General features: G+C 46.9%; 2 protein-coding genes across 3 annotated transcripts in view; both read right to left on the bottom strand.

Moving 5' to 3' along the window:
* CEP170B (centrosomal protein 170B) overlaps positions 1 to 12071 on the bottom strand; it is a 99640-nt gene that overhangs the window by 45341 nt on the left and 42228 nt on the right. The gene's annotated exons all lie outside the window — the stretch shown is intronic.
* On the bottom strand, positions 3078 to 4825 carry LOC125638195 (uncharacterized). The gene is made up of 2 exons (XM_048853645.2): positions 4276 to 4825; positions 3078 to 3687 (listed from the first exon to the last, which is right to left on the bottom strand). The coding sequence occupies exons 1-2, from the start codon at positions 4805 to 4807 to the stop codon at positions 3278 to 3280; spliced, it is 942 nt and encodes a 313-aa protein (XP_048709602.2). The 5' UTR covers positions 4808 to 4825; the 3' UTR covers positions 3078 to 3277.

The following is a 12071-nucleotide window of genomic DNA, read 5'->3' as shown; positions in this document are numbered from 1 at the left end:
TCCCAAGACTAGAGGGATAGAGGCAGAGGATCTTCTGTGCGGCCGCCACGCTACCTTCAGCCAACAAAGCCACAGAAAGTAACGTTGCTTGCCAAAGGCAACTCAAACTCATTATGGTCTGAGCACACTATACATCAAACTTCACTCCCTCATTCCCTCTCCAATGAAAAGCTGGATTGGCATTTATGAATTACAGAAGATGACTCTCAGGTTGATACATAAAATATTGTCATGAGCAAATCTGCACAACCTTGTTACGAGCCTGCAGAATGACTGTTTCTATAATCAGGGCCCCACTGCACTGGCCATCTGCCCTCCTGCCACACACACGCACACACAAAACAGAGAGATGGTCCCTGCCCCAAAGAGTGAACAAAACCTAGAGTTCTAGAGTTCCTGGGTAACACCATGTAACCCATATGATGCAAAGTACAACTCACACAACTCATACAGTTACTTGGTAGCCACTTATGTCCACACTACGAAATTCGGTCGAATTTATAGAAGTAGGTTTTGTAGAAAGCCTTTTTATACAGTCGATTGTGTGTGTCCCCACACAAAATGCTCTAAGTGCATGTAGTCGGAGGAGTGTGTCCACAGTACAGAGGCAACCGTCAACTTCCGAAGCGTTGCACAGTGGGTAGCTATCCCACAGTTCCCGCAGTCTCCGCCGCCCATTTGAATTCTGGGTAGAAATCCCAGTGCCTGATGGGGTTAAACATTGTCACAGGTGGTTCTAGGTACATATCGTCAGCCCCCCCTTCCCTCCCTCCTTCCGTGAAAGCAAGGGCAGACAATCATTTTGCACCTTTTTTCTTGAGTTACCCGTGCAGACACCATACCACGGCAAGCATGGAGCCCGCTCAGCTAATTGTCACTGTATGTCTCCTAGGTGCTGGCAGATGCGGTACTGCATTGCTACACAGCAACAGTTTATTGCCTTTTGACAGCAGACAGTGCAGTATGACTGGTAGCCGTTGTCGACATAGTCCAGGGTGCTCTTTTAACCGACCTCAATGAGGTCAGGGGCGCCTGGGGAAACATGGGAGTGACTCAGCCAGGTCATTTCCCTTTTAAGTTTCGTCTCGTGTTGATTGAGTCCTACTGGCAGTGCACTGTCTTTTAATCAGCCGCCAGCAGAAGACAATGGCCAGCAGTCATACTGCATCATCTTCTGCCGAGCACCCAGGAGATGACGATGGCTAGCGGGCGTACTGCACAGTCTGCTGCCAGCAAGATGTATAAAGATAGATGAAGTGGCTCAAAACAAGAAATAGACCAGATTTGTTTTGTATTCATTTTCTCCTCCCTCCCTCCTTCTGTGAAATCAACGGCCTGCTAAACCCAGTTTTGAGTTCCATCCTTGAGGTTTGGAGTTCTATCCTTGAAGGGGCCATTCAGTTTCTCGCAAAGCCACCCGCTTTGTTGATTTTAATTCCCTGTAAGCCAACGCTGTAAGCCATGTCTTCAGTCGCCCCTCCTTCCGTCAGGGCAACGGCAGACAATCGTTCTGCATCTTTTTTCTGTGCAGACGCCATACCACAGCAAGCATGGAGCCCACTCAGATCACTTTGGGAATTAGGAGCACATTAAACACCACGCGCATTATCCAGCAGTATATGCAGCACCAGAACCTGGCAAAGCGAAACTGGGTGAGTAGGCGATGTCAGCGCGGTGACGAGAGTGATGAGGACATGGACTCAGACTTCTCTCAAAGCACAGGCCCTGGCAATATGGCCATCATGGTGCTAATGGGCCAGGTTCATGCAGTGGAACGCCGATTCTGGGCTCGGGAAACAAGCAGAGTCTGGTTAGACCACATAGTGTTGCAGGTCTGGGATGATTCCCAGTGGCTGCGAAACTTTCGCATGCATAAGGGCACTTTCATGGAACTTTGTGACTTGCTTTCCCCTGCCCTGAGGAGCAAGAATACCAAGATGAGAGCAGCCCTCACAGTTGAGAAGCGAGTGGCAATAGCCCTGTGGAAGCTTGCAATGCCAGACAGCTACCCGTCAATTTGGAGTGGGCAAATCTACTGTTGGGGCTGCTGTGATGCAAGTAGCCAACGCAATCAAAGATCTGCTGATATTAAGGGTAGTGACCCTGGGAATTGTGCAGGTCATAGTGGATGGCTTTGCTGCAATGGGATTCCCTAACTGTGGTGGGGCCATAGACGGAACCCATATCCCTATCTTGGCACCGGAGCACCAAGCCGGCGAGTACATAAACCACAAGGGGTACTTTTCAATAGTGCTGCAAGCTCTGGTGGATCACAAGGGACGTTTCACCAACATCAACGTGGGATGGCCGGGAAAGGTACATGACGCTCGCATCTTCTGGAACTCTGGTCTGTTTCAAAAGCTGCAGGAAGGGACTTTATTCCCAGACCAGAAAATAACCGTTGGGGATGTTGAAATGCCTATAGTTATCCTTGGGGACCCAGCCTATCCCTTAATGCCATGGCTCCTGAAGCCGTACACAGGCAGCCTGGACAGTAGTCAGGAGCTGTTCAACTACAGGCTGAGCAAGTGCAGAATGGTGGTAGAATGTGCATTTGGACGTTTAAAGGCACGCTGGCGCAGTTTACTGCATCCGATGAAGTGAGCTGTAGCTCACGAAAGCTTATGCTCAAATAAATCGGTTAGTCTCTAAGGTGCCACAAGTCCTCCTTTTCTTTTTACTGACTCAGTTAGACCTCAGCAAAACCAATATTCCCACTGTTATTAGTGCTTGCTGTGCATTACACAATATCTGTGAGAGTAAGGGGGAGACGTTTATGGCGGGGTGGGAGGTTAAGGCAAATCGCCTGGCTGCTGGTTACGCACAGCCAGACACCAGGGCGGTTAGAAGAGCACAGGAGGGTGCAGTGCGCATCAGAGAAGCTTTGAAGACCAGTTTCATGACTGGCCAGGCTGTGTGAAAGTTCTCTTTGTTTCTCCTTGATGAAACCCCCCGCCCCTTGGTTCATCTACTTCCCTGTAAACTAACCACCCTCCCCTCCTCCCTTCCATCACTGCTGTCAGAGGCAATAAAGTCATTGTTGCTTCACATTCATGCATTCTTTATTCATTCATCACACAAATAGAGGGATAACTACCAAGGTAGCCCAGGAGGGATGGTGGAGGAGGGAAGGACAAGGCCACACAGCACTTTAAAAGTTTAAAACTTTAAAACTTATTGAATGCCAGCCTTCTGTTGCTTGGGCAATCCTCTGGGGTGGAGTGGCTGGGTGGCCGGAGGCCCCCCCACCACGTTCTTGGGCGTCTGGGTGAGGAGGCTATGGAACTTGGGGAGGAGGGCGGTTGGTTACACGGGGCTGTAGCAGCTGTCTGTGCTCCTGCTGACTTTCCTGCAGCTCCACCATACGCTGGAGCATATTAGTTTGATCCTCCAGCAGCCTCAGCATTGAGTCCTGCCTCCTCACATCATGCTGCCGCCACCTTTCAGCTTCAGCCCTCTCTTCAGCCCTCCACTTACTCTCTTCAGCCTGCCACCTCTCTTCCCGCTCATTTTGTGCTTTCCTGCACTCTGACATTGTCTGCCTCCACGCATTCGTCTGTGCTCTGTCAGTGTGGGAGCACAGCACGAGCTCAGAGAACATTTCATCGCGAGTGCGGTTTTTTCGCCTTCTGATCTTCGCTAGCCTCTGGGAAGGAGAAGATCCTGTGATCCTTGAAACACATGCAGCTGGTGGAGGAAAAAAAAAACGGACAGTGGTATTTAAAAAGACACATTTTATAGAACAATGGGTACACTATTTCACGGTAAACCTTGCTGTTAACATTACATACACAGCACATGTGCTTTCGTTACAAGGTCGCATTTTGCCTCTCCCCACCACGTGGCTACCCCCTCAACCTTCCCCCCTCCCCGTGGCTAACAGTGGGGAACATTTCTGTTCAGCCACAGGCAAACAGCCCAGCAGGAATGGGCATCTCTGAATGTCCCCTTAAGAAAAGCACCCTATTTCAACCAGGTGACCATGAATGACATCACTCTCCTGAGGGTAAGACAGAGAGATAAAGAACGGATGTTGTTTGAACACCCGCAAACATACGCTGCAATGCTTTGTTGTACAATGATTCCTGAGTATGTGCTACTGGCCTGGAGTGGGAAAGTGTCCCACCATGGTGGGTGGAATAAGGCTGCCCTCCCCAGAAACCTTTTGCAAAGGCTTTGGGAGTACATCCAGGAGAGCCACGAATGCCAGGGCAAATTAATCATTAAACATGCTTGCTTTTAAACCGTGTATAGTATTTTAAAAGGTACACTCACCAGAGGTCCCTTCTCTGCCTGGCGGGTCCGGGAGGCAGCCTTGAGTGGGTTTGGGGGGTACTGGCTCCAGGTCCAGGGTGAGAAACAGTTCTTGGCTATGGGGAAAACCGATTTCTCCGCTTGCTTGTTGTGAGCTATCTTCCTCGTCCCCAAAACCTGCTTCCGTGTTGCCTCCATCTCCATTGAAGGAGTCAAATAACACAGCTGGGGTAGTGGTGGCTGAACACCCTAAAATGGCATGCAGCTCATCATAGAAGCGGTATGTTTGGGGCTCGGACCCGGAGTGGCCGTTCGCCTCTCTGGCTTTCTGGTAGGCTTGCCTCAGCTCCTTAAGTTTCACATGGCACTGCTTCGGGTCCCTGTTATGGCCTCTGTCCTTCATGCCCTGGGAGATTTTGACAAAGGTTTTGGCATTTCGAAAACTGGAACGGAGTTCTGATAGCACGGATTCCTCTCCCCATATAACGATCAGATCCCGTACTTCCCGTTCGGTCCATGCTGGAGCTCTTTTGTGATTCTGGGACTCCATCATGGTCACCTCTGCTGATGAGCTCTGCATGGTCACCTGCAGCTTGCCACGCTGGTCAAACAGGAAATTGAAATTCAAAAGTTCGCGGGCCTTTTCCTGTCTACCTGGCCAGTGCATCTGAGTTGAGAGTGCTGTCCAGAGCGGTCACAATGGAGCACTCTGGGATAGCTCACGGAAGCCAATACCGTCTAATTGTGTCCACAGTACCCCAAATTCAACCCAGCAAGGCCGATTTCAGCGCTAATCCCCTTGTCAGGGGTGGAGTAAGAAAATCGATTTTAAGAGCCCTTTAAGTCGAAAACAAAAAGGGCTTCGTCATGTGGATGGGTGCAGGGTTAAATCAATTTAACGCTGCTAAATTCGACCTCAACTCCTAGCATAGACCAGGGCTTAGCCTTTATCGGGCAGTAACCTCTACTCAGGCAGACATCTCCTGTGCTGGGATTCAATGAAGCACTATGTGATTTCAGGGATTCACTCAAATCGATCTCAGTGCAATATCAGGTCTTTGTTATGAGAAAATGATGGCTAATGGAACTGATCAAAAAGTTTAATTCAAAAACGCTGCCCCCATGAAATCTGGTACGCGGGGAAAAAACCCAAACATTTTCATGAACATAACCAGACTTTTCTAGAAATGTTCTCTATTCCCTTGCCCCGGGAAACGGTTACTGTTTATTATCATTCATTTTCCAGACGGTGTCTTGGCAATGCCAGTTTTGATTGGTCAGCTGAGTCACATGGTGCAAATTCCCCACTAAAGTTAATTGAGATCAGGGTCCTACAATGGGTCCCAGGTATTCAGGGCATTTTTTCATATATGTTTGCAAAACATTTAACTGATCCTGATTAGGGCCTCTGGATGCTACTGCAGTGTAAAGAGTAAAGATTATACCCCCCAGCTTGCCCGAGACAAGGTTTTCATTGCTTATTTAAAGAGGCATGTAAAATAACTTTCATTTGTCATTCTCAGCATGGTGAGGGACCAATAGCGGATGGCACACTTGGGATAGCAGATGTTCATAGTAATTTTGCAAGGATGCATATCTGTACTCTTTAGCCCCTCATACCTATGCATTAGATGTTTCCAGCAATGACAGCTATCAGCATGTCCATTTTTGGACATATTTTAAATCGTGTCTTCTTCTGTCGCATCATATTCAAGTTACAGCTACCTAGACAGCCGTTACTTGACTTGTGCTTTAAAACCACACACTGAGCTGCCTGAAAGGAATCGTCGGATTGCCCCTGCACTGATCTATCCTGCCAGCTTCGTGTGGAAAGGGTGCAAATTAGTTTTTATTGCTATGGCAGCAACAGGATATACAGTTAAAAAGTACGCCTGAAGTAAGAGTTAACCCTCCGCTCCCCACAAACCTAACAACCACCACTTGGAATATTTTAGAAGAAATCTGACTGAGAAACTAATAAATCCAGAATGCTGGCTTTGAAAATGACAGTCCAAATATAGTAATTTTGTTTTAAAAATACAGCATTTACTGACCACAGGCCCTGACCAAGGGCTTTTCTTCATGTATGGAAATTATAAACATATGGTCTCTAGTAGGACTACAGATCAAGTGAGGTTGAAAACTTATTTTATGTACTTTCTCCCCACAGCATTTAAAAGAAAGCTACATTCACAGTGCTCTTGTGGCCTTTTAAAATTCAAAAGAGAAAGATTTCTCACAATGAATAAATTGAAAGATTTCAGAGTAGCAGCCGTGTTAGTCTGTATTCGCAAAAAGAAAAGGAGTACTTGTGGCACCTTAGAGACTAGCCAATTTATTTGAGCATAAGCTTTTGTGAGCTACAGCTCACTTCATCGGATGCACCCAATGAAGTGAGCTGTAGCTCACGAAAGCTTATGCTGAAATAAATGTGTTAGTCTCTAAGGTGCCACAAGTACTCCTTTTCTTTTTTCAGGTATGTTGGCAACAAGAAGAAAGCCAAGGAAAGTGTGGGCCCCTTACTGAATGAGGGAGGCAACCTAGTGACAGAGGATGTGGAAAAAGCTAATGTACTCAATGCTTTTTTTGCCTCTGTCTTCACTAACAAGGTCAGCTCCCAGACTGCTGCGCTGGGCATCACAGCATGGGGAGCAGGTGGCCAGCCCTCTGTGGAGAAAGAGGTGGTTACGGACTATTTAGAAAAGCTGGGCGTCCACAAGTCCATGGGGCCGGATGCGTTGCATCCGAGAGTGCTAAAGGAATTGGCGGCTGTGATTACAGAGCAATTGGCCATTATCTTTGAAAACTCGCGGCGAACGGGGGAAGTCCCGGATGACTGGAAAAAGGTTAATGTAGTGCCAATCTTTAAAAAAGGGAAGAAGGAGGATCCTGGGAACTACAGGCCAGTCAGCCTCACCTCAGTCCCTGGAAAAATCATGGAGCAGGTCCTCAAGGAATCAATCCTGAAGCACTTACATGAGAGGAAAGTGATCAGGAACAGTCAGCATGGATTCACCAAGGGAAGGTCATGCCTGACTAATCTAATCGCCTTCTATGATGAGATTACTGGTTCTGTGGATGAAGGGAAAGCAGTGGATGTATTGTTTCTTGACTTTAGCAAAGCTTTTGATACGGTCTCCCACAGTATTCTTGTCAGCAAGTTAAAGAAGTATGGGCTGGATGAATGCACTATAAGGTGGGTAGAAAGCTGGCTAGATTGTCGGGCTCAACGGGTAGTGATCAATGGCTCCATGTCTAGTTGGCAGCTGGTATCTAGCGGAGTGCCCCAAGGGTCGGTCCTGGGGCCGGTTTTGTTCAATATCTTCATAAATGATTTGGAGGATGGTGTGGATTGCACTCTCAGCAAATTTGCAGATGATACTAAACTAGGAGGAGTGGTAGATACGCTGGAGGGTAGGGATAGGATACAGAGGGACCTAGACAAATTGGAGGATTGGGCCAAAAGAAATACGATGAGGTTCAACAAGGATAAGTGCAGGGTCCTGCACTTAGGACGGAAGAACCCAATGCACAGCTACAGACTAGGGACCGAATGGCTAGGCAGCAGTTCTGCGGAAAAGGACCTAGGGGTGACAGTGGACGAGAAGCTGGATATGAGTCAACAGTGTGCCCTTGTTGCCAAGAAGGCCAATGGCATTTTGGGATGTATAAGTAGGGGCATAGCGAGCAGATCGAGGGACGTGATCGTTCCCCTCTATTCGACATTGGTGAGGCCTCATCTGGAGTACTGTGTCCAGTTTTGGGCCCCACACTACAAGAAGGATGTGGAGAAATTGGAGAGAGTCCAGCGAAGGGCAACAAAAATTATTAGGGGACTGGAACACATGACTTATGAGGAGAGGCTGAGGGAACTGGGATTGTTTAGTCTGCAGAAGAGAAGAATGAGGGGGGATTTGATAGTTGCTTTCAACTACCTGAGAGGTGGTTCCAGAGAGGATGGTTCTAGACTATTCTCAGTGGTAGAAGAGGACAGGACAAGGAGTAATGGTCTCAAGTTGCAGTGGGGGAGGTTTAGGTTGGATATTAGGAAAAACTTTTTCACTAGGAGGGTGGTGAAACACTGGAATGCGTTTCCTAGGGAGGTGGTAGAATCTTCTTCCTTAGAAGTTTTTAAGGTCAGGCTTGACAAAGCCCTGGCTGGGATGATTTAATTGGGGATTGGTCCTGCTTTGAGCAGGGGGTTGGACTAGATGACCTCCTGAGGTCCCTTCCAACCCTGATATTCTATGATTTGTTGGGGAAGGGTCAATGTGGCTTTTGTAAAGGGAAATCATGCTTCACCAATCTACTAGAATTCTTTAAGGGGTGAACAAGTATATTGTGACAAAGTTCCTCCCCTGCCTTGGTGGGTGCTGTGCTTATTGGCGGATTTTCTTGCCTCAGAGGTTCACGGCAGCCCTCAGTTTGGCCACTTTCATGGCTCAAATCTGCCATTCACTCAGTTAAGACTCATCACTGGCCAGCATGGGGAAAGGAAGAAGAACAGTCCCCGCAGTCTCTACTGATCCATCTAGTGGATCGGGGAACAGGCCAGAGACCTTCCCCTCTGGTGGAACCCACAGTCCAGTTCAACGCCTCCAGTAGCAAGTAGGGAGTTGGAGGGATGGGGGGAACCCGGACCCGCCTTCTATTCTGGGTTCCAGCCCAGGGCCCTGCGGATTTCAGCTGTCTATAGTGGCTCCTGGAACAGCTGTGCAACAGCTACAACTCCCTGGGCTACTTCCCCATGGCCTCCTCCCAACACCTTCTTTATCCTCACCATAGGACCTTCCTCCTGGTGTCTTATAATGCTTGTACTCCTCAGTTCTCCAGCATTATGCCTTCTTACTCTCAGCTCCTAGTGCCTCTTGCTCCCAGCTCCTCACACGTGCACCATAAACTGAAGTGAGCTCCTTTTTAAACCCAGGTGCCCTGATTAGCCTGCCTTAATTGATTCTAGCAGCTTCTTGATTGGCTGCAGGTGTTCTAATCAGCCTGTCTGCCTTAATTGTTTCCAGAAAGTTCCTGATTGTTCTGGAATCTTCCCTGTTACCTTACCCAGGGAAAAGGGACCTACTTAACCTGGGGCTAATATATCTGCCTTCTATCACTCTCCTGTTGCTATCTGGCCTGACCCTGTCACAAAATGGACAAGGGGGATCCAGTGGATATAGATCACTTGGACTTTCAGAAAGCCTTTGACAGCGTCCCTCACGAAAGGCTCTTAAGTAAAGTAAGCAGTCATGGGATAAGAGGATCAGTAACTGGTTAAAAGACAGGAAACAAAGGGTAGGACTAAAGGGTCAGTTTTTAGACTGGAGAGAGGTAAATAGTGGTGTCTCCCAGGGGTCTGTACAGGGACAAGTACTGTTCAACATATTCATATATGATCCTGAAAAAGGTGTAAACAGTGAGATGGCAAAATTTGCAGATGATACAAAACTACACAAGATAGTTAAGTCCAAAGTAGACTGCAAAGAGTTACAAAGGGATCTCACAAAACTGGGGGACCAGACAACAAAATGGCAGATGAAATTCAATGTTGATAAATTCAAAGTAATGCACATTAGAAAACATAATCCCAACTATATATACAAAATGATGGGGTCTAATTTAGCAGTTACCACTCAAGAAAGGGATCTAGGAGTCACTGTGGATAGTTCTCTGAAAACATCCACTCAATGTGCAGCAGCAGTCAAAAAAGCTGAAAGAATGTTAGGAACCATGAGGAAAGGGATAGATAATAAGACAGAAAATATCGTCACTAGACTATATATATTTATGGTATGCTCACATCTTGAATACTGCGTGCAGTTCTGGTTGCCCCATCTCAAAAAAGTTATATTAGAATTGGAAAAGGCACAGAGCAGGACAACAAAAATTATTAAGGGTAGGGAATAGCTTGCACGCGAGGAGAGATTAACAAGCCTGGGACTTTTCAGCTTGGAAAAGAGATGACTAATGGGGGTTATGACAGATATCTGAATGGTGTGGGGAAAGTGACTAGGGAAGGGTTATTTACTCTTTCACATAACACAAGAATCAGGGGTCACCCAATGAAATTAATAGGCAGCAGGTTTAAAGCAAACAAAAGGAAGTACTTCCCCACATAACACACAGTCAACCTGTGGAACTCATTGCCGGGGATGTTGTGAAGGCCAAAACTATAAGAGGGTTCAAAAAAGAATTAGATAAGTTCCTGAAGAATAGGTCCATCAATGGCTATTAGCCAAAGTGTTCAAGAATGCAACCCCATGGTCTGGGCATCACTAAACCTCTGACTGCCGAAGCTGGGAGTGGACAAAAGGGGATGGATCACTTGATATTTGCCTGTTTGATTCATTCCCTTTGAAGCAGCTGGCATTGGCCAGAGTCAGATGACAGGATATTGGGCTAGATGGACTGTTGGTCTGACCCAGTATGGCCATTCTTATGTAACTGTGAAGACAGAATGAAAACTGGCGTGGGGGGAAGCCAAAAAAAAGAAAACAAAACAAAAATTAACTAGCTGGAACCTCAGCCCCTCTTTCCAGCTGCTTTAAGCTGCTCCAGCAGCCTTAGAGGGGCAGCTGGGTATTCCCCTTGTGTAGGGGATCCATGGGTGACAAAGATGGCCCAGTGCCCAATGTAAGGAGCATATCAAAGTTGGAAGAGGCATGGTCAGAGTGCACTGCTCTCGGTGACCATTCCAGCCAGCACGCATCAGAGCAGCCTAAAGCCTGCTCTAACTTACACTGCCAGGATTGAAAGCCAATTAATGCCCTCCTCCTCCTCGGGGGCACCGAACAGCACACAGAGTCTGCCCACGTGGCTTTGACAGCAAGATCAGATTGTACATGGTATGTTAAAAAGTATCAGTATTGTAAGATTAAATATTTGCGGGGGGTAGGGGAAGAGAAGAGAACTCCATTCGTTTTGGGGTCATTTTGCTGTCCCTGATCATCCTATAAGGATAAGGGAATAAATTACAACTTCATTCCACTCAACTTCCAAGAAGAATGCAAAGGGCACAGCTAGAAGTAGAGGGGGAGGGGACTGCATTTCTCTCTTTTTATGTCTGGCTAAAATATATTAGGAACCGTTAATTTTCCATCACATTTTAGCTTCTAAATTAAACCTGATTTTAAATAAGCAATTATATTAAGTGAGCGGAGCTTGCTAACTTTCAACGCTAACCCAAAGGGCCAGATCCTCAGCTGATGTAAATCTGCATAATCCACTGACTTCAGCAGAGCTATACTGGTTTACACCAACTGAGGATCTGGCCCCAAAAGGAGAATTTCTTACATTCTGTGGGGAATTATGGATGATAAGATTTTGCCCGCCCTATTATATACACCAACCACCTTAGACACAAGTTGCCTTAAATCCACAGCTTTTCTTCCACAGGGCTGTTGGGAACGCACAGAAACATGGAAACTGCCCAAACTGCTGGTGCCACGAGGAGCATAAATGAAAAATAACTACTCAGTCATTTAAATCATATTACGGTCAGCCTGATTGATAGCAGCTCATTACCATCCCTCCCAATGTCATGCCAATCTGTCCAGATGATACCAAATCATTCAAACATATTTCTTGGCTCATCAATTCAGGCAGAAAGTCTGAAAACTATTCTTGTAGATGACAGAACTGAGACCAGCATGAGCATTCAGCTAGACAAATATTGAATGATTGGTGACAGTGTCATACAGAGAAGGCTACTGACATGCATGTGTTCTGTTCAGCAATTTACTCCTGTAATGGGGGATGGGTAGTCTTCTTTTTTTTAAAACAAAAGTGATAAGGCAACAAGGGTCACGACCAAAAATGCAGTC

The sequence above is a fragment of the Caretta caretta genome, chromosome 6, assembly GCF_965140235.1.
Source record: "Caretta caretta isolate rCarCar2 chromosome 6, rCarCar1.hap1, whole genome shotgun sequence".
Classification (NCBI taxonomy): Eukaryota; Metazoa; Chordata; order Testudines; family Cheloniidae; genus Caretta; species Caretta caretta.
The sequence above is the reverse complement of the archived record's forward strand: the minus strand, read 5'-3'. Positions and strand labels throughout refer to the sequence as shown.